The sequence below is a fragment of the Aethalodelphis obliquidens genome, unplaced genomic scaffold (genome assembly GCF_003676395.1).
Source record: "Aethalodelphis obliquidens isolate GAN/ISIS:26980383/991018 unplaced genomic scaffold, ASM367639v1 scaffold28, whole genome shotgun sequence".
NCBI classification, from domain to species: Eukaryota; Metazoa; Chordata; class Mammalia; order Artiodactyla; family Delphinidae; genus Aethalodelphis; species Aethalodelphis obliquidens.
In genome coordinates this window covers 13,080,101-13,107,077 of record NW_020837972.1, presented here as the reverse complement: position 1 = coordinate 13,107,077, position 26,977 = coordinate 13,080,101, and the positions used below count along the sequence as shown (strand labels likewise).

At 45.8% G+C, this 26,977-nt stretch overlaps 1 protein-coding gene across 1 annotated transcript in view; it reads left to right on the top strand.

Moving 5' to 3' along the window:
* KSR2 (kinase suppressor of ras 2) overlaps positions 1–26,977 on the top strand; it is a 402,202-nt gene that overhangs the window by 67,888 nt on the left and 307,337 nt on the right. The window contains exons 2-3 of the mRNA XM_027124708.1: positions 10,507–10,647; positions 14,446–14,596. Coding sequence (XP_026980509.1) covers positions 10,507–10,647; positions 14,446–14,596 — 292 coding nt within the window. The remainder of the gene's footprint in view (positions 1–10,506; positions 10,648–14,445; positions 14,597–26,977) is intronic.

Sequence of the window (26,977 nt, the reverse complement as noted above, 5' to 3'; positions counted from 1 at the left end):
CCTTGACCTCTAGATGGTTTAGACTCTCCACTTCAGCAGAGTGTTATGGTGAAGAGGGCACGGAACTGGAAATCAGAGCCCGAGTTCAAATCCCGACCCTCCTGCTTCTTTAGTTATGAGCTTGGACACAGTTCCCAAGCCTCTGAGCATCAGTTTCCCCACCTGCAGAATTTTGTTAATAACAATCCAACACCCACTTCAGCATTGTCATGATGCTCTTATAAAGCAGTATCTTTAGAATCATTTTGGAAAATAATTTGGTTAGTGATGTAGGGAGATTAAGATCAATCCCTGAAAATTCCTCAAGTGGAGGTCAGTGCCTCTCACACCTCGTGTGGGGAAGGGTCAGTTTTTTTCTTTCCTGGTACTTTGGAGCCAATACTCATAAAATATGATAAAAATGACTTGCTAGAAAAATGAAATGGACCCCAAACCCCAAACAAAATAGAAGCCTCACTTTAAAACTATCAGATTCAACAGACATAAAATTACCCTGTCAAGTAGCCATTAAAGTGTCTAACTGCTCTCAATTTCTGTCCTTCACTGAAGGGGGCTGACCTTCGGGGCCTTCCTGGCACTTGAATAGTCCTGTCTTAGGGCAGGTGCAGGGGTGGGGGTGTGTGTGTGTAATTGATCTCGTATTCCCCCCACCCGCCAGCTCTTTGTATTTAGAAAGTACCTACACAAGCTTAAATGAACGAATGAGAAGTCTTACTTCTCTTAGGATAAACGTAGAACTCTCCCATCTCTGTCATCCTGTGATCTTGGAACATCGCTTTGTAAGAGGCTGTTCTCGTAATTTTGCATCCTTGGTGCCTGTGCTGAACCCTGGCTGCCCTTCTGCTCTGACTCCTGTCCGCCGCCTCTTGATTGTGTTTGCGTGGCTGTCTCATCTGCCCCACTGGGAGCCCCTTCAGGCCTGGGCTGGTGTGGCCTGCTCTTTGGATACCCTGGGCCTTGATGAGGACTCCTCCCTCAGAGCTGCTTGGTAAAGGCCTGCTGTGCAGCTGAGCCCCCAGCCCTTGAAGGGTGCTGCTGGCAGGGTGCTGCACCCCAGCTTCCAGAACTGGTTTTCTGCCCTGATTTTGTTGCCCAAGGGTCTGGACGCTTAAGCTTGTCTGAGAAACAAACTGCCTTCATTACATAATTCAGACAGTAGATGGATGTTTCTCCTGCTTGCCTGATGCTCAGAACCATTGGGGTGCTTGCGTTTCTATGGATTCCTGGGCTTTCTCCAGATTCCCTGGATCGGAATTTCTAGGGCGTGGGTCTGGAAGTTTGATTTTTTAGCAAACACTTCCAGGTGGTTTTTATGGTCAGGAAATTAGGGAAAGAGGGAACTACCTTGTAAAATGTTCTAGTGCCTTAGGAGAGCTACTTAAAGCTCCATGGCCCTCAGTTTCCTCATCTGTAAAATGGGGATATGTATGTGTGTGTATTTATATATAAATATTTATATATATTATATAGATATATTTAAAATTTATTTAATGAAATGGCTAACATTGTGAATGACCCACATCTTTACTGTTGGCAAGGGTCTGATTTTCATGACATTTGTGACTAATTGTTATATAGATAATTCAAGCTTATAGAAAAATTCCAAGATACACATGCACAGAGATGCAGAGATAATAACCCAGAGATGCAGCTGCTAACATTTTGGAACACTGCCTTCTAGTCTCGTGTGTGTGCGTGTGCCTGTACATACATGCAGTTCATATTCAGAAAGTGGGGTTATACTGTTCCTGTTGTGTTGTTGCACTTGGCAGTGGACCATAACATTCTTTGTGTGTCAATAACCAAGGGTTTGTTAGACTTGGGTTCATATCTTGATTCATGCACTCAGTAGCTCAGTGACGTTGGGCAAGTTATTTAACCTTTCTGAGCCTTGATTTTCTCAGTTGTGGAGTGGGGCAGTGATTGGACCTATGCTGCAATGTCACTGTGAGAATTAAATCGATAATTCATAAAAAGTGCTTATCATGGCACCTGGCTCAGAGAGAGCCCCTGTTAGCTGACAGCTGTGACTATCCTGCAGCACCAGCCCTGGGGACCTGGTGGAAAGAGCTGCTGATCCCCAGGGTCCCCATTTGGGAAGTTCTGCGCCATCTCTGGCCAGTCCAACTTCACGTTCTGGGCAGTTTTCTGGGGTTTTCCCTTCTTGGACTAGCCATGCTCTTGTCCGGAAAGGTGATCTGTATTCCTCTTTGGCTCAAGGGGAAGCCCTGGACCTGTGGCTGCCGCCTCACACTCCATCTGCTTCCTACACCCATCTGTCTCCTCCATTCTAATGCATCATAGTGGGGATGCCCCTTGATTCTGGCTTCTGGGCAGGTGTAGGTCCAGTCTCTGGGTGACCCTGGAAACTCCTCCCCAGAATCCAAACATTCCTTCAGCAAATAGCTAGGACGCGTCGTTTTGTGAGGGGTGGGGTGCGGTGGGGCTCAGCCTGTCTTCTGCACAGACATTATCTCATGTGATGCCTCAGCAGGCATGTGAGCAAAGGTGATATATGCCCATTTCACAGATGAGAAAGTGGAGGCCCAGGGAGCTGATATGACTTGCCCAAGCCTCAGAACTGGAATTCAGAAACGCACTTCTCCCACAACACCTAGTAGGCTTCCCAAAACGAGTGAGACTGTCTCCCTGCCCTTGAGGGGTTGATAGCCAACTTTTGGATTTCCCATTTGGTGGGAAGGACCTATGAGCAACTCAGAGTGCAGCATCCTGGTAAAGAAGGGAACTTGGGGATCATACCCTAGCTTTGTGGATCCAGGCAAGTGGTTTAATGTTTTTGTTGCCTCAGGCTTTTCATTCACAGAATGGGCTCAGAACACTGGCCTCACAGCTAGCATTGCTGTGTGGATTTAAAAACAAACAAACACCTTCAAAGCATTTATCTCACAGCGCCGGCACACTGTGAGTATTCAGTGCACGGTGGCTGCGCGATCATGGCCATTATTCCCCAGAATGCTTTATGGTAACTGACAAAGATGCCCCCAGCAGACATCCCAGAGATGCTCTCATCATGGACTTTTGACCCTGGTATCAAAAGAATGCCTCATGCGGAAGATTAAAAGGAAAGAGGTAGTATGAAAAAGTATGAAAAAACAGGGAGAGATCCTGGAGGCTTGCTACCAAGGGAAAAAAGTATGATACAATTTATGTGAAAAGACCCACAAACCTACCCATCAAACAACACTGCAGAGTTTCTACATGTATGTACATATATGTGAAAGTACATAGGAAAAGGTATGGAAAGAAGGACACCAACCAGATCTCAATAGTTACCCCCATTATCTTCAGGGAGAAGGAGGCCAGCATCAGTGGGAGTAGTGGTCACAGGGAGCTTTGGCTTTATCTGAAGCGTTCTAGCTTCTTCTTTACAAAGAAAATATATGGATGTGTTTATTAAATAAGTAAAGTAAACTAAAATAAAGTTATCTTTTCTGCAATATTGGGGCTTTGGAATCAGACTTGGGTTTGAATCCTAGCTCTCTACTTAAGTTGTGTGATGGTGAGCAAATGACTTAATTTCTCTGGGCATCATTTCTTCATCTGTAAAATGTAGATCTTGACAGCACCTAGCTCTGGGGGATGTGAGGATATATTAACATGATACATGTAAGAGCACACGGAAGTGCTCAATAATGGTACTTTTATTTTTATTTATTTATTTTTGCGGTACGCGGGCCTCTCACTGTTGTGGCCTCTCCCGTTGCGGAGCACAGGCTCTGGACGCGCAGGCTCAGCGGCCATGGCCCACAGGCCCAGCCGCTCCGCGGCATGTGGGATCTTCCCGGACCGGGGCACGAACCCATGTCCCCTGCATCGGCAGGAGGACTCTCAACCACTGCGCCACCAGGGAAGCCCCGGTACTTTTATTTTTATCGTTATGCTTATTTCATTTACTCTTCCAAATCTGAAAAGGGCTCCTTAATCCTTTAAGACTCCTGTGTCTTCATTACTCACCAATTATAATGCAAGGAAAACAGTAATAAATTTTATTATAGCGTATGTACAAATAAAATGCCAGAGAAGAATCGATAAAGACTTGCTGGAGAAGGTGACATCTGAGATGGGCTTTGGAGAGAAAGTCAGATTTTCATGAGTTGATGGGGTGGTATATCAATTAGCTATGGGTTCCATTAATGCTGCATAACAATCACAAACCCTTAGTTGTGGACAATATAAACTTTAATTGGTTCCCTGAAGATTAGTGGCTCTTCTGATGTTGACTGGGCTCGCTCATAGCCAGCCCCAGGCAACAATTTGCTTTTGGCTGAGCTAGGATGGCTTTGGCTTGGATGTCTGTGAAAACTTGACTTTGCTCTGTGTAGTTGCTCATCCTTCAGCGACTAGCTGACCAGCCTGGGCACATTCTCATGGAGATTCAAGAGAGCAAGCAGAAATGCACGAGGCCTCCTTCTCTTGGCGGAGGCAAGTCACGCTGGTTGGGTGCTGGTACCGATTCTGCCTGTTTAGTGAGTTCGCTGCAAAGTCATATCGCAAAGGATGTGGAGATAGGAGGGGTAAAGGATTCAGGTCCTCTTTACGTCTACCACAGGGGGATATGGAAAGGACTTTTAGGTAGGAGGAGCCTGAGCAAATGCATAGAGAGGTGACGTGTTTAGGGAATTGCATGGAAATGAGAGGCAAGGAGAATAATGGAGTTGAGATGAACCCCAAATAATAGTCAAAAGAGTGAACATTGTTCTATAGGACAGTGTTGCCCAAACTCATCAGTTTGTGTCACCGTCGTACTTTTTGTCATAGCTGTGTATTTTGCTCTCAACCAAACCCAATTTTCTAAAAACATACATGTATCTAAAATTAAAGCTTTGTACAACTATTGTAATAGAAAACTAGTATCACTTGCCATAAATGGAAGACAATCAAGAAAATAAATACGATGAACATGTATCATTAAGTTGTTAAATACTGTTACCTGCCCAGGGCTGTGAGTCTGTGTCCTGCTGTCTGTTATAAAGAGAGATTAGCCAGTGTTAGGTGTTAAAGACATAATATCACTGAACTGAGACTGTCTCTTTGATATATAATTAGATGGCTGCAGGGAGATTAGGACAGGAAAGAATGTGCTCATTATGGGACCCAATGTTGCCATGCCTGGGTACCACCCCAAGTTATCAGTGGTACCGACACTTGGGAAATGCTGCTCTTCAAGCATGGGTGTTTGAGCAGTGACATGGTTCCATCGATCCTGCTAAATGTCCATTGACAGATGAATGGATAAAGAAGATGTGGTACATGTTTACAATGGAATACTACTTACAGCCATAAAAAAGAATGAAATCATGCCATTTGCAGCTACACGGATGAACTTAGAGATGATCAGACTAAGTGATGTAAGTCAGAGAAAGACAAATACCATATGATATCACTTATATGTGGAATCTAAAATACGACACAAATGAATATATCTATGAAATAGAAACAGACTCTCAGACATAGAGAACAGACTTGTGGTTGCCAGGGCGGAGGGAGTTAGGGATGGATTGGGAGTTTGGGGTTAGCAGATGCAAACCATTATAGGTAGAAAGGATAACAACAAGGTCCTACTGTACAGCACAGGGAACTATATTCAGTATCCTGTGGTGAACCATAATGGAAAATAATTTTTACAAGAATGTATATATATATATATATATGTATATGTATAACTGAATCACTTTGCTATACAGCAGAAATTAACACAACATTGTAAGTCAACTATACTTCAATTGAAAAAAAAATGTTGATACTTCCAAATCAAATTGCTTTCTGGTGGCATTCTCAATGGTTTCTCACATTCTCATTGACATTGGATAGCATCAGCGTTAAAAAATATTGCCAACCTTATCCAAACATTTTTTTCCATGATAAGCAGCTAATGCATATACATCGTATTTTCTAAGATTGCTACAGATGTGCAAACAGGAAAAAAATAGGTCACCCGTAATCTTAATTTTGTTATATACCCTCCCAAGGCTTTTTGCATCTATACTCGTATAGCTTTATAAAGCTTTTAATACATTATTTATACATTACAAATATTATACATATTTTGTACATCTTTAAATGGTATGCCACTATATGAATACATTGTAATTTATTTACATCAGCTCTTATCACTGAAGAGTTGGATTGTTTCTAATCTTTCATGGCTATTATCCACTTGGAGCAAGACTTCATGAATATCCTTAATTATTTCTTTAGGATAAAGCCCTAGAGCAACACTGTCCCTTAGAAATATAATGAGGGTGACAGATGTGAACCAAATGTATAATTTAAAATTTTCTAGTAGCCACATTAATAAACAGCTGAAATTCATTTTAGTAATATATTTTATCTAACCCAATGTATCCAAAAGATTATCATTGAAACATGTAATCCATGTAAAAATATTAATGAGATATTTTATGTTATTTTTTTCCTATCAAGTCTTTGAAATCCAATGTGTATTTTACACTTACAGCACATCTCAATTCAGACCCTAAAATGTCAAAGTTAAAGTAAAATGTAGCTCTATCAAAATGATAAGTTTATGTTTAACAGAAAAATGCTGTACGTGGCTTCCATTTTCAAATTTAAATTAAATAAAATTTAAAATTCCATTCCTTAATCACCCTATAGCAATACCCTAAATGCTCAGTTAGCCACATGTAGCTGGTGAAATGACCATTTTGGACATTTGACACCGAGATTAAATCAGTTTCACTCGTGTCCGCTTCTCAGCGTGTGAAACCAGAGCAGAGTTGGGGGTGGTGCCTGGATATTGGATTTGAGAATCCATCGGCAAACATCAATATCTGAAACAACAGCAACAACAACAAGGCATGGCCATATGACCCAGCAATCCCACTCCTAGGCACGTATCTAGAGAAAACCGTAATTTGAAAAGATACATGCACCCCAGTGTTCATAAGCAGAAGAGTTTACAATAGCGAAGATATGGAAACAACTTAAATGTCCATCGACAGGTGAATGGGTAAAGAAGATGTGGTACGTATATACAATGGACTACTACTGAGCCATAAAAAAGAATGAAATAATGTCATTTGAAGCTACATGTATGCAACTAGAGATTATCATGCTAAGCGAAGTAAGTCAGAAAGAGAAAGAAAAATACCATGTGATATCACTTATATGTGAAATCTAAAATATGACACAAATGAACTTATCTACAAAACAGAAACAGACTCACAGACATAGAGAACAGCCTTATGGTTGCCAAGGGCGGGGTAGAGGAGGGATGGACTGGGAGTTTGAGACTAAGAGTTGCAAACTATTGTGTATAGGATGGATAAACAGCAAGGTCCTACTGTAGAGCACAGGGAACTATATTCAATATCCTGTGATAAACCATAATGGAAAAGAATATGAAAAAGAATATATATAGATAGATATATACATATCTATATCTATATCTGAATCACTTTGCTGTACACCAGAAACTAACACAACACTGTAAATCAGCTATACTTCAATTAAAACAAAAACAAAAACAAGGTCTTCCCTGGTGGCACAGTGGTTGAGAGTCCGCCTGCCGATGCAGGGGACACGGGTTCGTGCCCCGGTCTGGGAAGACCCCACATGCTGCGGAGTAGCTGGGCCCGTGAGCCATGGCCGCTGAGCCTGCGCGTCCGGAGCCTGTGCTCCGCAACGGGAGAGGCCACAGCAGTGAGAGGCCTGCGTACCGCAAAAAACAAAAACTAAAACAAGGCAGGCAGCAGAACTAGGGTGAGAGGGCAGCCCAGCAGGGGTCAGGGTTCATGAGGGCAGCACCCAGGCAGGGCAGTGGCCTGGTGGAGTTAGGGAATTCGCTAAATTCAGCAGACGGAGCCAATAAATAAGTATATTGAGGATTGTTTTTCTCACTGCCTGAGAAGAGTGATACAAATGTGGGGAGGGAAAATGCTAGAATAAACCCCATGGTGTTGGATTGGGATTAGAGGTATCAGTTATCAATACATATAAATAACAAAATAAATATAGGTGCAGATTTATGTATCTACGTATTCACATATGCATTGCTCATACATATGTTGCCTAGGCTGTCTACTAAGGGGACTGGAAATGATGACACCCCGGTATCAATAATCTCACCAAGTACCCAGATCTTGGCTTCTGAATACCATATTCCGCTCAGAGGAACCAACACTCCTTGGAGAAACGATGGATTCCAGGGTTGGGTCAGGAAAAGAATAAGATGATCCTAGAAAATTTTGTGGTGTCAGAGAGTAAGGAAGTGCTCAAAGAATGATGGGGAACGTGTCAAAGTGTACTTCTTTCTTTTGTGTGGTTTTCCATACCTGTATAAAGAAAATAGTTAAAACAAGTCGTAAAATAAAACGAGAGACATGAAAGTTCTATGGATGTCTTAGTTGAGAGCCCAGCTTTGAAGTCTCAGTAGGTCAGACCCTATTCATTCAGAAATAAGCTAGAGAAAAAACATATTCTTTTTGAAATTTTCTATTCTAACACTCGGAATTGAGATTCTAGATGAAAAGCATTCTAGGTACATTAGCATAAGGTGATTTTTGTGCCGTTATTGCAATAGAATGTGGGCTGATCAAGAATGGCAACTTTGGGACTTCCCTGGCAGTCCAGTGGTTAAGACTCCGTGCTTCCACTGCAGGGGGCACGGGTTTGATCCCTGGTTGGGGAACTAAGATCCCACATGCTGCGCGGCACGGCCAAAAATATAAATTAATTTAAAAAATCTCCGTTAAAAAAAAAAAAGAATGGCAACTTTCTCTTTACTAGTGAGGTGAATAAAATTAACGTTAACTTAAGCACCAGTTTTCTGATTTCTTCCAGTGGGCTTCAGTGTCAGGTGAGCTCTCCTCGATGGCAACAGGGATGCCCCGCCAGCTCCTGGCTTCATTGGCGCCCTCCTGACAATTCCAGTGGGAAGTGGGAGCTGTCCTCTGAGTGCTTGGGAAGGGTTGATGGGGAGGTTTCTCGGCGGCCCAGCCTGGCTTACTTGTTACTTCTGCTCCAAAGGCTGCAGCCAGGCCTGGGTCACATGCCCACCCTGCAGCCCGGTGGTGGTGGGGTGGGTGGGTGAAGCCAGCCTCACCTCAGCCATATGAACTGGGAGCCGAAGAAGGAGGCTCCCCAAAAGAAAGCTGAAATAGTCTTTGTATGGAGACCAGCTAGACAGAAACAGGTGCCCACTGCTGTCATGCCCTGCTCCAAATGATGTGATCCTAGAATTCTGGGACCGCCTTCTTGATAAATATTGGCTGACAGGTGCTTTAAAATGTCAAAAGCATTTGTATAACTAAGGATTTTTATTTTTGTTTCATTGAATTATCTTTATTAAATAGCTTTTAAATCACAAAAATGAAACATGCTTTGAGTAACTATTGAAACAAAGCAAAAATATATAAAGAAATACAACCGTTTTTTTCTCACCCCATCTATAGAGCTTCCCCATCCCAACTTAGCAGGCTGGGGTGTGTCTTGCACACTTTTTTCTCTGCTCATGCACACCTATTGCCTTTCTTTTGTTAATGTTGTTAGTTTTTACATAATAGGCAATAAAAAAAAAAACCTTTCCTTTTTCATGGCATGGCATCCCTCTAGAAGCATGGGTTCAGGTCCATCTCATTTTATTTTATTTTTTAAATTTATTTTTTGCCCACACCAGGCAGCATGCGGATCTTAGTTCCTGGATGAGGGATCGAATCTGTGCCCCCCTGCGGTGGAAGCATGGAGTCTTAACCAGTGGACCTCCAGGGAAGTCCCGGGGTCCACCTCACTTTAAAAGTATTTGTTAATTTATGAATACTTGCATGTGACTTAAGACTGAAATAGTAAAAAAGGGGTTAAACAAAATGTTCCTCTCACCTCTGTCCCCCTCCCTCCCTCTTTCCTTCCCTAGAAGATTAGGGATCTTTCCAGAGAGCGTCTGCATTTACAAAGATACACAAATGTAAACATTTCCCACGTGAATGAGAGAGTATTTATTTTTATTTATCAGCATATCTTGTCTTAGTACACAGCACACTTCCTCTTTTTGTTTTACAGCTGCATAGAGTTCCGCTGTGTGCGTGTATCCTCATTTATGATGAGTCTCCTACCGATGGCCCCTCAGGGTGTTTGCAATCTTTTGCCATTGCAAACAGAACTGTAGGAAATATCCTTCTCCACAGTCATTTGGCACAGGATGGGGTGTCTGTGGGAGGAGTTCCTACAAGTGCAACTGTGAAGGTCAAAGGATTGGTGCAGTGGAGATGTGGATGGATACAGTCCAAACCCCGCCCCCACTACACGGGTACAACGCACGCCGTGCTCCCCAGCAGAATCTTGGAACCTGCCTGTTTGCCCATCTTCACCAACACAGTTGGGACATGAATGGAAACTGGGTCTCACTGCAGTTGAACCGGTCTTTAAAACACGGAGTTGGGGTGCGGAGGGGACATTGGGGAGATGCTTGCCTCTCCTCCTTGTGGCAGTGCCTCTGAGACATGTCCTCTGTTCTCTGTGTCTCCGCAGAGCAAGCTGGTGAAGTACTTCAGCCGGCAGCTGTCCTGCAAAAAGAAGGTAGCCCTGCAGGAACGCAATGCCGAGCTGGACGGCTTCCCCCAGCTCCGGCACTGGTTCCGGATCGTCGACGTGCGGAAGGAAGTCCTGGAGGTGACTGGAGGCGACCCCTGCCCTCTGCCCCTTACTGGCCGGCAGTCAGCCCCCTCAGGCAGTGGGTTTTTGGCTGTGTCTGGCTCATAGTAGGACTTAAATACGCGTTGGATGCAGGCACGGAGCATCTCTGATGCTGTCTGAATGGGGTCATTAAGAGTGTGGTTCTAGGGACTTCCCTGGCGGTCCAGTGGTTAAGAATCCAGGCTTAGGTTCGATCCCTGGTCAGGGAACTAAGATCCCACATGCTGTGAGGTGTGGCCAAAAAAAAAAAAAAAAAAAAGAGTGTGGACCTAGAGTCAGATAGACCCTCTTTCAGCTCTGCCCCTTAAGGACTCAGCCTCCTGGGCCAAATCACTTTACCTCTTAGACCAGTGCTGTCCAGCAGAATGTTCTACTATGGTGGAAATATTTCATATCTGTGCTGCCTGATGTGGTAGCCACCAGCCACATGTAGCTACTGAGCACTTGAATTGTGGTTAGTGCCTGTGACTGAGGAACTCAAGTTTTAATTGTATTTAATGTTCATTAATGTGGCCAGTGGCCACCATACTGGGCAGCATATCTTAGGACATTGGTTTTCTCATCTGTTCAATGGGGTAATGGTTGTCTCCTCTTCTTAAGTAGTTGGCATGATAAAATGAGATGATCTGTGTAAAATGTTCAGCCCATAGTCTGCAACCTAATAGTACCCAGGAAATGTCAACTTATTATTGTTGTGGCTGTTACTGAAAACTTTGGAAGTAATAGGTTTTCTAGTGACAAAATCAGAACACCTGTTGTCTTGTGTCCACGCTCCAGGAGTGGATCACCTCCTTAAGGTTTCAAGGTTGGTGAGATTTCCTTACCCTCTGGGATCTTGGGTCCCCCCTTGTTTTCAGTGAGTGGGTGGAAACTTTCCTAATAAAATCAGCTCTCATTCATTGAATCTTCAGTGCCAGCCATAGTATTGAGGGTTTTACATGCAGGATCTCAACTCTTGAGACTGTTCAGACCCTCACAACGACCTTTTGAGGTAGGTATGACTTTTACCCCATTGTACAGAGCAGGAAACCGAGGCTAGAAGATGGAGGGAGTTGCCCTGCTCGTGAGTGGGCGGGGCTAGCAGGAAACCCCAGCTCAGATGGACTCCAGAGTGTGAAGTGGGAAGCACGGTGCTTTCTCCTCGTTTTCCTGTTGGGGGGCCTCCCTGAGCTGGGGAGAGGGCGTTCTGGGCGCCCCCCTCACTTGCAGGACCAAGTGCCATTTCTCAAGGCACCCCCTGCTTCCTGCTCAAAGAGGCCTGGAAGATCCTTTTGTCTTTTTAGACCTTGTTCCCAATGTGATCTTGCCCGAACCTGCTACATATAACAGTCCTGAGCTGGGGGTACAGAAGCCTCACATTCCCCTCTCCCCCCTCCGCCTGCATCTTGTGCATACGCACCAGATGGTGTAGGAGTCTCTGTTTCTTAATATCATTCCCAGGATGGCGGTTTCGTGTGAATATCCTTAAAATGAAAGGTCCCAGAAAGTACAGACAGTACATTTTATTTGCATGGCTCCATACATGTTTCAGAGGCTTTCGGGACCATTTATTTATCAATTGAGGCGAATAAGACCGAGACAAACCTTCAGGGGTTGAAAACTAGTGGCCCTCTGCTGTATCTTGTATCTGAGGCACAGATATTTTTTGTTTGTCTTCAAAATTATTTTTGAGCCAGTATTTAAAAGTTGGAAGAGTCTGCATAAAAAACTCAGATCTTCGGCTTCTCTTGAAAAATCGGAATTGCTGACCGCACAGAACCGAATTCCTGTCTGGTGTCAGTGAACCGAATTCTGCTGCCCCTTAGGATCCCGCAGGCTAGTCCTCAGCTTTGCTCATTTACATTTACCTGGCCTGCAGGTGCCTGGGCTCTGGCTCTTATCTTAGTCTATGAGAATCGAGTCCAAGGCCACCAACCAGGTGGTGTGGACGGAGCTGGGTTTCCAGCTCTCTGTCTGCAGCTCACGCGTGTGTCCCCCAGGCGGCCCCCTTCTGTGGAAGAACCAGCAGTATGGAGAAATCTCCTAAGTGAGACTGCCTGGGTTCACACTTACTCACAGTGTGACCCTGGGTGATGGTGGTCTGACTTCTCTGAATGCCAATGTCCTAGTTACAGACTGATGATTATGGTAAAAGTACCTGCTTTATGCGGTCTTTGTGACCTTTAGAGAAAATCCATGAAAAGCACTTAAAACAGTGTTCTATTTCAATTATTATTATTATTATGAATAAATCGAACAGAAGTGCCTCTCCTCTTTTGGGCCAAGCTAGTTAAAGCCTTCTCCATTTTTTTCTGTCATTCTTCCTGCTGTGATTAGTGTGTGTGTGTGAACCGTAAACTTCAGTGTAAATTGAGTATTTGGAGGGTAAATTATAGGATTAAAATGCACAAGTGGATCTTGCAGCAAAGAGGAGAATTCTTTTATGTTGTGAATCATCCCTTCTAAATGTAATTCAATTCACACTTTCAGATCCTGGTGCACCACCTTGCTTAATGTGGACTTCCCTGTAACAGTCCCTATTTGAGGAAGCTGCTATGTGACTCATTACTGTTCTTTCTCTGCCCCTGACCTAGTGAGTTGGAGAGGCACTGATTGGGTTTCAGCTTTTGCCCGGCAGCGTTTTTTTTTTTTTCCATAGAATTTTTGTGTCGATGCAGTTTTCATCTTTCTGACTGCCAGATTAAGGCGGGGGCGGGGTGGGGCAGGATGGTGTCTCATTTGTTTGTAATACACAGGTATGGCCACAAGAGGGCGGAAGTACTCCATAATATTGCCTTAGAATCGCCATTCTTTGCTATCTAAAACTCTTATTTTAATAATAGTAATAATAATAATAAATGTAAAATGTTGGTTACCAATAAGTGCTATAATGTGAAGGCTGTTTTTTTTTAGATGCGTAAATATAGAAGTTTGACCAATTTCCAGGTGTGTCCATATTGTGGTGTATAGGGACACACTGCTTCGGGGAAGGGAGGGATGGTTGCTGGCGGTGGTGAAGGGACACCTGACCAACACAGTTATAGCCGGCAATCCTACCTTTCCTCCAGCCCATCTCTTCAGCGGTGTCCCTTTCCTCACTCTATGCTGTACTCCACTTCGTCTTAGATTGCAAAGTCTTGCCCTATCGGGCTCAGACCCAAATCCCGTTTGATTGACAGCACTGAACCACCTACAGGGTTCCAGCCCCCCTTTCCCCTTAGGGTTCCTGAACCCCCAATCTGAGCCCTAGAATGTGTGGCTGGGAAAGAGAGAAGAAAAGGGAAAGGAGACCAGCCATCAGGAGACTTGGGCTGTCCAGTTTTCTCTGCTCTTATTAGTTCACCCTGGATTTGGGACAAATCATTGCAGTCCAAGCCGGGCAGGAGGCATGGAAGGCCTTCCAAGATGAGTAAATTGGAGCCCTGCCTATAAGGAGTTCAAAAACTGCATGAGGAGACAGGTAATTAACAGCCACCATTTACAGAGCTCCGACTATGTGCTAAGCATACCTGCGACCTTACAGAGCACATGAGCTTAAGATTCCCACTTTTCAGGTGAGTAAAGTGAGGCTCAGAGAGGTTAAGTGATTTGCCCGGGATCATCTAGCTAATGAGTGGCAAAGCTGAGATTCAAACGCAGGCCTGTCTGACCGGAGTGAGGAGACCCAACCGTTATGCTAAGCCGACATCCACGGAGAGCCTGGCCTTCCTCTAGGTACCACTAGAGGGCGACATGGAGGCCTCCCCTCGGGGCGCTTCCGGTCTGTTTACCCTCCTTCTCTCTTCCCTCCGCTAGGAGATCACCCCGGGCCAGCTGAGTCTGGAGGACCTCTTGGAGATGACGGACGAGCAGGTGTGTGAGACCGTGGAGAAATACGGGGCCAACCGGGAGGAGTGTGCCCGCCTCAATGCCTCCCTCTCCTGCCTACGGAACGTCCACATGTCAGGTGAGCAGCCCCAGGGGGATGGAAACGCGTCCGCGACGTGTGCCGCCATTCCTCCGGGTTCCTGTGCCCGCACCTGCAGGCCGGGATGAGGCAGAGCCGGCTCTGGATGGTGCGTACCTCTCATGAGCAGAGGAAAGAGGGGCCTGGAATTTGGAGCCAGAAGAAGTGGTCAGGGCAGCTACTCTTGCCCAAGGGAGACCTTCTGAGGTGGTAGGGCATGGGCTTCTGGATAATTAGGGTCCATATATGGAAATATTGGGCGTGAGTGAAAGACTAGGGTCTTTTTTTTGCTCCGCAGCATGTGGGATCCTCCCGGACCAGGGCTTTGTGTCCCCTGCATCGTCAGGTGGACTCCCAACCACTGCACCACCAGGGAAGTCCCTAGGGTCTTTTTACCTTATACATTGGGAAGTGCCTTTGTATTTTGGCTCAGCATCTAACTTCTTATTTTTCTTTTTCCATAAATAATATACATTCATTGTAAAATAAATTAGAAAATAGATTTAAAAAAAAAAACCAACCCAAGTCCCCACCCTCTACTGTTATCATTTTGGTATAATTTTTGGTATAATTCTTCCTGACAAATGGGTATGTGTATAGTTTCTCTAAACAATAAATGATAAAACCATGAAGCTAGGATTATCCATACATATTATTTTGAAACCTGCTTTTTTCACCTAACAAAATAACCTCTGATTTGTTTTTATCAGTTTGAGGTCCAACATTGTAATCTTTCTTTGCTATTTTTCATTAATTTCTCAAATACCTGTTTTCCCTGATTAGCAGGACACCAAACATCATTCTGATTGAGGTTTCCTGCTTTCCTCTAGCCTCATGATTTTTCCACTATCTCTGGGGCCTTTTCAGTCCTACGCGGTCAGCTCTGCAAACAGCCAAAGAAAAGCTTACTGGTCCACCTGCATGGTTGTTTCAGTTCCCACCACAAGGAGTCACTGTTGAGCACTAGTCTGGCACTGATAAAGTCAGGTGGCTGTTCATCTATAGGTGCCCTAGCTGGATTCAACATGCAACGTTCAACGAGTATTTGTGGAGTGATTATGTCTGCCAGCAGGGCTGGGCATACGGAAGTGGACAAAAAAGAACATGTTTGAAACAGGTCATTGGCCCAGCTCCCCCATGCACGCCCTTTTGGATTCTTTCTTGCTAGCAGACTCTAATGATGGCTACGATCATCATCAAATAGCCCTGAATTGAGGGCTCCTCTGTCATTGAAGCATGTTTGGTAGCATTCCTGGCCTCTACCAGTAGAGGTAACGCTAGATACCAGTAGCGCCCCTGCCTCATCCCTGTCATGACAAACAGAAATGTCTCCAGATGTTTCTAAATGTTCCAGGGAGGGTGCAGAATTACCCCTGGTTGACTAGCTATAAAGGTCATGTTATTCTTCACTCTAGTACAATGCTATTGACTCACCTAATATTCACATAGTTAAAAAAGGCCGCTCAGTCACTCAGTGCAGACAAAACCTGCTTCAGGGGGACTTCTTCTCTCTACCTACTGTGAGAAGCAGCTGGGAATTTTCTCGCCTTTAAAAAATTGCACTGAACTACCATGTTATATCATAAACACCTTCCTTTGTCAATAAGTGTATTTCCTGCTCATTTTTAACGCCTGAAATCTGCCACCATTTATTCCACCGGCCTCCTATTTCTAGAAATGTAGGTTGTATCCATTTTTTTTCCTGTTATAAGCATTGCTGCAGTGAACAACTTTGAGTGTTAACTTTGGGTACATCCTTGGCGATCCCTGTAGTGTGAATTCATAGGAGTGGAGTTCCTGCAGCAAAGTGTTTACATATTTTAAGACTTCTGGTGAATGTCGCCATATGGCTTTCCAAAAATTCGTACCAATTTATGCCTCTCCCTCCCACCGCCCCCCACAATGCATGAGAGTGAGCATTTGAGGTTAGGTTCTTTTTTTTGTTTGTATGTTTGTTTTTTTAAACATCTTTATTGGAGTATGATTGCTTTACAATGCTGTGTTAGTTTCTGCTTTATAACAAAGTGAATCAGCTATACATATACATATATCCCCATATCCCCTCCCTCTTGCATCTCCCTCCCTCCCTCCCTATCCCACCCCTCTAGGTGGTCACAAAGCACTGAGCTGATCTCCCTGTGCTATGTGGCTGCTTCCCACTAGCTATCTGTTTTACATTTGGTAGTGTATATATGTCCATGCCACTCTCTCACTTCATCCCAGCTTACCCTTCCCCCTCCCCGTGTCCTCAAGTCCATTCTCTACGTCTGTGTCCTTTATTCCTGTCCTGCCCCAGGTTCTTCAGAACCTTTTTTTTTTTTTTTTAGATTCCATATATATGTGTTAGCATACGGTATTTGTTTCTCTCTTTCAGGCTCACTTCACTCTGTATGACAGACTCTAGGTCCATCCGTGAGATTAGGTTCTTAATTGCTTTTCAGAGTTAATATCGTCTCTTCAGAGTTGCGCTACTGAGTTTGGAAAAGTTCTTATAAATGAGCTGGACCTCAGTTCTTCCTGAGAGAGGGGTTTATGTCACCTCTCCGTGGGCTGGGCCATCATCCTTTGTAACATTCTGGGCTTGGTGAGACCTTGAGAGGGCCTCTAATCGGGTATTTTTCAAAAATTTTTTAATCAAGATACACAGTAACAAATATGATTTATATTGCAACCCTGTACACACACACACATACACAAATACACATGCATGTACACATTCACATATACAACTAAAAGGAGTTTCATGAAACAATGCTCATTCTTACTATACATGATATTTTATACACTTTTTTCTATTTTATTCCATGTCATTTGCCGAATGCTGGTGATGACCCACCACGTTGATTTCACAGCCCACTTTTGAACTGTGAGCCATGGTTTGCAAAAAACACTGACATAATCAATCCTCCCGCCACCACCAACCCTTCCTAGGCAGCTGAGATTCCTTTGACGATGTCCTACCTCTGATGCCACCCTTTGAGCCACTGGGACCTTGAAAGCAGTGACCAAGGGCTGTGCTCATGCCCAGATTCCTCCAGCGCCAGGGTCAGCCTGGAGAGAACCTCAACTCAGTAAAGCACTATCCACTCAGCTCTGAGTCTCCTTAACATCGTACTCTACTTCTGTCTTTCCTCAATGTTATGGTGCCACTCTTCACATTTTAAGTTTAATTTAAACTTTTTTAAGGAGTTTTCTTTTTTTTTTAATGGATACCTCTCTTCCTTAGTAGCCTTAAAGCTGCAAGAGGGCAGGGATCATACCTGTTTTTATACACCATTTTGTTCCCAGCTACATATCTAGCCCATAGGAGGGACTCAATAAATATCTCTGAATCAATACACCTTCCCGCTCATGTAGCCCAGGAAAACTCCCCAGTGCCTTAGAACAGTCTTTCTTATGGATTGCAAAGCACCTCAGGATCTGGTTCCCATTTGGAAGCCCACTGTTCACATTTCCCCCGCAAGCCCTAAATATCCAATTAATCTATTAGTTACTTAGGGTTTCCTAGCTCAGACATGGATTTTGCCTCTTGGTACTCACCCCTCTGCCTAGAATTCCCTTCCCCTTTGTCCTCCTGGTGAATCCCTGTTTATTCTCAGGCCCAACTCCTGCCTCGAAGCCTCTGCACTTTGTTGAATGAAAAGTTTTGTGGGAAAGCCGCCTGACATGCTTGCTACTGATCTCCACCAGGGGGAAGCAGTGAGCCACCCTCAAAGGATTCTTGCTTTAAATTCTCTTCGTTCAAAAATTATCATTGGTGGGCTTCCCTGGTGGCGCAGTGGTTGAGAGTCCGCCTGCCGATGCAGGGCACATGGGTTCGTGCCTCGGTCCGGGAAGATCCCACATGCCGCGGAGCGGCTGGGCCCGTGAGCCATGGCCGCTGAGCCTGCGCGTCCGGAGCCTGTGCTCCGCAACGGGAGAGGCCACAACAGTGAGAGGCCTGTGTACTGCAAAAAAAAAAAAAAAAATTATCATTGGTTTCTTGAAGCTTCGAACTATCTTGGGAGCTGGCTGGTTCCTGTCATTTCCTGCCCTTCACCTTAACCAAAAATGTTATCCTAAACTAGAGAAAAAAATAAGTGTCTTTCGCACTAGACTCTCGTTTCTTGAGAGTCTTACCATATTCAGCTTGGTATTCCCAGCTCTCAGCCAGAAAGCTGGAGTCTCCTACAGTGATAAAATCAGATATTTAAAATTCTGGTGTGTAGTGGGGACTCAATGCACGTTTGTTGAGGGACTGAAAGAATACAAGTTGTGATGAGAAACTCGTATGGAAACCAAACATATGGAGACAAGGAAGCTTTATGTCTGGCCAGGAATGCATGTAATCTCAGTCTCTCTCTTTCTTAGAGCATAGGGGCAGCTTGATTTTAGAGTTGTTAACTCTAATCTTAGTTTTCCTCCTTGGGTTTTGGGGCTATCCTTATTTCCCAGTGCCCAAGGAACCCCAAAGATACGAAAGCTTAACCCTTTCATCTCTTCTCACATCTTGTTAGGTCAGCCTTAGCCGGACACCAAAGAATGTGCGATCATTCCTTCAACAAGCTCCAGGGACCCCGAAGCCAGGATATCCCAACCATTCCTTATCACATCAGCTATGGCCTGAAACCACAAACATTCATCCACTCATTTAACAAAGTTTATCGAATGCCTACAGTATGCCAGACACTGTTCTAATCTCTGAAAATGTGTGCTTAGATGTCTGTCCTTATGGAGTTTACATTCTAGTGGGGGAGACAGGCAATAAATTATATCATAATAAGCATGTACATTAGAAAGTGTGTTAGAATAAGCGCTGTGGAGCACTTCAAGGCTGGAGACCTCAGGTAGGAAGACCACGGGCTCCCTTCCTGGCCCTTCCTTTGCTGGGTCACAGCTGCCCTGTCAGAGGAGAGCCTGGTGGGGGCGTGGCTCAGGTATCAGAGCGCTGTTGCCGGGACTGTCTCTTTTCTGATGTTTGCTCTTTCTCTCTATGCTGTTTCTTGGCTTTTTGATTATTTTTAGCCTACTAATGTGTGGTCATTTGTATCTTCACTTTCCGAAGGAAAAACCCAGGTTCAACGTAATGGAAGACCCTGCTTTTCTCCCTCCCTCTCTCCCACCCCTCCCTCCTGTACACATGTATCAAGCACTCACTGCACATCTGGTCTGTACTGGGTTCCAGGGCCTGATGACTTTCTTGGGGCTTCAGGGTAGAGCTGAGACCAAGAGGAGGAAGGGGGAGGTCTCCTAATGACCGGGGGGTGGTGGGAGCACATCAAACTGCATTGCTTCCGCAAGGGAGCTCGGAGCATCCCAGGCGTGGAGAGACCAGTGTGGCTGCCCCACTGGGAATGCTGGGCAGAGAGGTGGGAGCTGGCGTCAGACAGGGGGCAGGGCCAGCCGCCACGGTGGGCCATGGCCCAGAGCTTGCATGGCAGGGTTTTGAGTAGAAGATGCCTGGATTACTTGTCCAGTTTTCAAACAAACACCCTGGCTGCAGAGTGGGTGGGTGGCTTGGAGTGAGATGCCAGGAAGCGTAAGAGGAGCCCAGGGTGCCACTGGCAGACAGGTGTCCCGGGAGCTTGCTTTGTTGAGCCCCCCTCCAGCTCCTCCTTTTGAGTTTCGGGGGTGGGTGGAGGGGCAGGGAACTGGCAGCCAGGAGGAAAATAGGATGCAGAGTGGCCCCGAAATAGGACAGCCTCAGATGCTCTCTGGTATCTCCTCAGTTTGGGTATTGAATGAAGCCCACCAGAACCCCGCCTTCCACTCTAGCCTTCCTTCCACAGGAACAAAGAGTAGGAACCGTCTTGATTGCCCTATTGTTCCAGTTGCTTCTAACTTCGGGAGGGCTGGGCTGGGTGGCGGCGGAAGAGCCGCCGTGTCTGGTGTGTTCCAGCACCACGTCCTCCCCCGTTCTCCAGCGTCCTGTTCTGTGGGTTCTCAGGAATCCCTTACACAGCGAGACTCCGCGTTAGGACTCCTGATTGCAAGCGACAGAAACCCTTCTGCAGACACAGCTCATTCATTCACTATAAATTTCGATTGAACAGCCTTTGTTTCGGTCTCGGTGGGGGACTAGGGACACAGTGGCGGGCAAGGCCAGCCAGCTCCTGTGGACCTTGTGTTCCAGACCCGAGCTGTCCAATATGGCGGCCACTAGACTCCTGTGGTGAATTAAACTTATGTTCATTGAAGTGAAATAAAATTAAGATTTCACTTCTTCCATGGCACGAGCCCCACTTCAAGTGATCTACAGCCACCTGTGTCTAGTGGCTACCCTATTGGCACAGCACGGTTCTAGGTCGTTTCCATCAGCACAGAAAGTTCTGTTGGACAGCACTTTTCTAGAATATATCGAGAGAAACAATCCACAAGAGAAATAACAAACGGTGATCAGTTTTATGTGTAGAATTAAAATAGGGTGATAACGATGGTGGCTAGGTGGCCGGCTTTGATGGGGTGGCCACAGAGGGAGGGTCAGTCAGAGCTCTACCAGAGAAGCAGAACCGGTAGAATGAATATATTAAGAGATTCATTGCAAGGATGTGGTTAATGTGATTGTGGTGACTGGCTGGGTAGGTCTGAAATCCGTGAGGTAGGCGGTCAGGAAGGGTGGGCTGGAACGATTGGGCATGAGCTGAAGTTGCTGTCCATGGGCAGAGTTTCCTTTTCTTCAGGGAAGCCTTAGTTTTGCTCTTAGCGCCTTTCAGTGGATTGAGTCAGCCCTTCCAGATTATCGAGGGTAATCTCCCTTACTTACAGCCAACTGACTGTGGACTTTAATCACATCTACAAAATACCTTCACAGCAGGAATATAAATTAATAATTGCTTGAATTACTGGGGACTGTGCCTTAGCCACGTTGACATATTGAACTGACCATGACAGTGGGCCTCTCTGGGGAGGTGACATTTAAACTAAGCCTTGAATGACAAGAAGATACAGATATGAGAAGACGGGGGGAAGAACATTTTGAGCAGAAGAAACAGGTCATCAAATCTCGAAAGCACTGTTAAGAAGCGGAAAGAAGACCCACGTGGCTGAACCGCGGGGCGTGTTCGGATAACCCGTTCCTATGTAACAATCTACTCCACAATTTAATGGCTCAAAACAGCGCCTACATTGGTATCTTTCATGATTCCCTGGTTGGCTGGGCTCGGCTGGGCGGTTCTTTGGTTGCGTGTGCTACGGGCTTGACTGGGCTGGAACATTCAAGATGGTACACGTGCGTGGATGGCAGTTGACACTGCTTGTTGGATGGGAGTTCAACCTGGGCTGTTTATGGGGCACCCACATGTTGCGCGTGGCTTGGGCTTCTTATGTTGGAGTGAGCATTCCAAGAGGCAGGAATTGGAAGCCACCAGTTGCCTTAGAAGCTGGTCCTGGAACAGGTACAGTATTGCTTTTGCTGGTGACTCTATCAGTGAGGGATCAGTCAGGGAGCAGAACAACTTGAGGGTAATGGAAAAAGAACTTATCATCGGAGGGCAGACCTTATACAACGCTAGGAGGAGCTGGGGAAGTAACAGTTTGAAAGGACCAACTGGAGGTTCAGAGCAAAGTCTCTAACCTGCCCTGATAAGGGAAGCCAGCCTGGGTTGTTGGGAACTTCTGGAAGCAGCATGTCCAGTTGTTGCAGGAGGACCATGAAGAGGGGCTGGTGTAGATGCCAGTGGAAGGTTATTGGTTCTTTGGAGCTATCGCCTCTGTGAGTTTGTAGGAAGTGTCTGGTGGTGGACCTGAGGTCACTGTTGGTCACCAGGGTCCCCGTCAGGAAGGAAAGTTGGCCGTGGAGCAGGGAAGATGGAGGATGAGCTCCATCGTCCGCACCTGCCGCCTGCTGCCCTTGCCACCCTTCAGAGCAAGATGGCTGCTGCTTCACCTTCTCTGCTCTGATCTGGTACATGTTCACTTTTGGCCAACTCTGACCTGAAACCACAGAGAACAGGATTCCGGAAACGTGGTACCAGCCTAGCCAAGTCGACAATAGGCTAGTACAGTGCAGGGAGCGGGGGTGGCAGGGAGAAGGTGCAGGTGGAGATGCGGGCGGGGACCAGCTCCTGGGGAGCCTCGGAGCCATGGCAGGAAAAGCAGAATGGGAGGCTGCTGGAGGGGGTTTAAGAAGGGAATCGTCTTGGTTTGATTTCACTTCACTCATAAGGGAGAGATGGATGGAGCTGGCTTTAGGCAAAGGTCAATCCATCAGTGAGTCTCTCTCCCTCCTCCTTCATCTTAGTTCTGCTTCCCTTGGGGTCAGTCTCAACCCTCCCTATCTAGTTAACTCTGCCTCACTTTCCTCATCTGCAAAATGGGCATGCTGATAATATTTTCCTCATGGCATGGTTGCAAAAAAAGAGTTAATATAAACACTTAGCCTGATGTCTGGCAAATCAAGTGCTTAATATATGATAGCTATGATTATCCTTATTTATTTATTTATGGCTGTGTCGGGGCTTCGTTGCTGCGCGCGGGCTTTCTCTAGTTGCAGCGAGCGGGGGCTACTCTTCATTGCGGTGCGCGGGCTTCTCATTGCGGTGGCTTCTTTTGTCGTGGAGCACGGGCTCTAGGCACGTGGGCTACAGTAGTTGTGGCACGCATGCCCAGAGTTGTGGCTCGCGGGCTCTAGAGCGCAGGCTCAGTAGTTGTGGCGCACAGGCTTAGTTGCTCCACAGCATGTGGGATCTTCCCAGACCAGGGCTCGAACCCGTGTCCCCTGCAGGCGGATTCCTACCCACTGCGCCAACAGGGAAGCCCCATCCTTATTATTCTTTTAAGTCAGCTTCCTCCTGCACACTGCCCCCCACCTCACCCCAGCCCTTCCCTCCCAAGCTGAATCTGCAACAGTGTATTTTCCCCACAAGCCTCTGGCTGCTCCCTGGGACACAGGACATCCCCCCGCCACCCCCCACCCCGCACACCAGCCTTTATCTTACAGCCCCGGAAGCAGAGCCCCAGGTCAGCACCCAGTCCAGGGCTTAAGCTGCCCTTCCCGATACAGCCTCTATTTCTGCTTTCTTGCAGGCCACATTCTGGCGCCTCTGTCGAGCCCACCTGCTGCTTCACACAGCCAGCTCTGGCTTTTGTGGAACTGCCACACACACACACCCCGCCCCCCCGTCCCGCCCCAATGAGAACAAAGAGAACGTGGCTCCCCGCTGTCATCTCTGATCAGCACCGTGGTTGCACCCAGCAGGTGCTGAGCAGAATTGGGCACAAAACTGACACTGAACTCGTACTATATGGTCTGCAGGGGCTGAACTGTTTGAGGATTGTGGGTTCCATGTGCACTACACCCGATGAGCCAAGTCAGACCCAGGCGGACTGTTACAGCTTAGAATCAGATCCCAGCTCCTTCTCCCAGGCTCCTGATGTCTCCACACCCAGCTACCCTGACCTTCCTGCTTTTCCTTGAAAGGCCTGCCTCAGGGCCTTTGCACGGGTCCTTCTTTCTGCCTGGAATGTGCTGCTCCGATCTTCCTCTGGCTGGTTCCTTATCATTTTGATCTCAGCTCAAATGAGACCTTCTCCTGATCCCACCTTCATCTCAGTCACTCACTCATTTCTTCATGGTCCCTGTCACAAATACAATGATTTCGTTTTAAATATTTGTTTCTCTACCCCTTCTCACTAGAACAGTGGTTCTCAGACCTGGATGTGCATCAGAATCCTCCAGAGGGCTCCACTCCCAGAGTTCCCATTTCAACCGGTCCAGGTCAGCACCTAGGAATTGCATTTTTAACAAGTTCCCAGGTGATGCTTCTGCTCCTGGCATGGGGACTACATTTTGAGAGCCACTGTGCCGGAATTGTCCCAGGGCCTGGCTCAGAACTAGAGTGTAAAGAGTAGTTATTGAATGACTGAATGAGTGGTGGTCCATGATAATGGTAAGAGCACATACTGAGTTCTTACCGGGCCAAGGGCTGGCCTGGGTAACTGACATGCAGCGCTGGCTTATTTAATCCTTTCAACAACCTCACGAGGTCCATGTGATTATTATTTCTATTTTCTGGTTAGAAAACTGAAGCTCAGAGTCACAAAGCAACTAAGTACCAGAGGCAGGGTTTGAACCTGGGTCCATCTGACTCCTGTCGAGCCGAGGCTCCCTCATTAGAGAGAGGTGGGGGGAGTTCCCTGGCGGTCCGGTGGTTAGGACTCCGCACTCTCACTGCCGAGGACCCGGGTTCAATCCCTGGTCAGGGAACTAAGATCCCACAAGCTGTGTGGCACAGCCCAAATAAATAAATAAATAAAAATAAAAAACCAGAGAGAGAGAGAGAGAGAGAGAGAGAGGTGGGGACAGCTTTCCCCTTAACTCTGGGAGGTCCATCTATCTCCGCTGAAGTGGTTGCCCTATGGGGGTGTTGCAGGGATGTAGCAGCTTAAAAGAGAGCTTGAGATAAAAAGAAATTACTTAAAGCCTGGATGTAACTACCAAGCAACAGCAATATCACCTGTTGACAGAGCACCTTCTGTTGTAGGAAGTACCTGCATACAGATGACCCCATTTGATCCTCACAACCCTGTAAGTGGTGGGCAGATGAGTACACATTTCACAGGTGAGAAAACTGAGGCCAAAAGAAGGTCACTTTGACCCTCCCACAGTCCCACAGAGCTGGAATTGGAACTGCAATGTCCCATTCCTGATTCTCAGCGCAGATCCCTTTCTGCTGTATGCTGTTGGGGGATGATGGTGGTGGCCATGTTTCCCCTCCACATGGGATCCTCGAACTAGAGAGCCGGGAGCTGCCCCAAGCTGGGTGTGGCTGGGAAATCTCAGAAGCCCCTTGATCTGCTTCTGAGTCCAGGGAGGCTCTTCCTTCTCCTGGCACGGTTGAGTCTTTCTTGGTGACTGTTTCTGCCCTTCTCAGCTGTGGTCCTAAGAGAGAATGGGAGGCGTCCTTGGCCATATGAATGTGTTTGAAAAGTTCAGTAAATGTGCAGGAGGGAAGCAGGAAGGGCAGGGAGGATGGAGAAAAATGTTATTACCTTGTATTGTTATTTGAACCAAGTTATTTTCCCCTCCCCCTAAAATGTCCCAACATTGTGACACTGCATTGCTGGAAACTACGAGAGTGGTCCAGTTCATAATAGTCACACTTTTCACTCAGTTTTTTTTTCTTTTTTGCATCGTTTACTTATTTTCCTGATTACTGACTTACAATCTTATATGAGAAGTATCCAGTCTATTGTTTGGGGAAGGAAAAAAAAAAGGCTTTGTTTTGACCATAATTTGCCTGCTAGTTAGTATTTTAAAGTTGGATCCATAGGAAGGAAAAGTCTGGAAGGAAATACACTTGAATATTTACCATAGTTGTTTTTGGAGTAAGGTGACGTTATTTCTGTTTTGCTTATCTGCACTTTCTATCTTTCTGGGCAAGGAACAAGCAATGATGTAATTTAAACAAACAAACAAAAAATTAGAAGGAAAAAAATCTTCCATGAGCCCAATTTGCTTACCTTTTTCTGTACCCACCCCTTTTGTTATTTCTATGATTTCCTCATTGATTAACCCCCTTCTTTGCACCTGTTCAAAAGGGCACACTTCCTGCTGCATCTTCCTGAAGTTAAATTCCCTGTGGCTTAGACAATTCTTGACGATGCTCTAAAATGCAACTTAAATGCCACCACTGCTGGGAAGGCTGCCTAGATTGCCCCTGCTCCACTCTTGTGTTATTCATCCTGCAGTTCTCTTGTAGTTGTTCTGATGTATAAATCTCCCATATCAGATAAGAAATTCCTGGATAGCAGGAGCCATCACAAAAATAACAATTAATTATTAAAAGTATGCTCTGTATCAGGTACCGTTCTAAGCTGATTTTAAGGGTAACTTCAGTCTTCAGAACTTGCCCATGAGATAGGAACTGTTGTAGTCCCCAGTTTTCAGATAAGAGAACTAAGGTGCAGGGAGGTGAGCCTAGTGACCCAAGGTCACGTGCAGTGAATTGTAGGGTGCCAGGATTTGAGCTCGGGCTGACCACACACTCTTGTTTTTTTTTTTTTGCTTCTTTTGTTTTCTATAGAGTACTTAGCACAGTAGCAGAAGTATCATTGAGGGGGAGGTTGAAGCATTTCTAGATTTGCCCCAGGAGCGAGAAGTGAGAAATAGAGAGTAGTTTCTGTCTATATCACTGGCTGGCTTGTGTGGTGGAGATAACAAACAGATAATGAGAGAGAATTCTCTCTAAATCAGGGGTCAGTGAAGTATAGCCCACTGGCCAAATTCGGCCCTCTGCCTGCTTTTGAAAATAAAGTTTTATTGGAACACCGCCATACCCATTTGTTGACATTGTGAAATAAAATTCACATTTAATGGCAAGACAAGAAAAATTTAAATATAAAAAATTAAAGATAACATTCCTTTTTGATCTTGTTAAGAGGCCACGATGACGCTTAGATGTG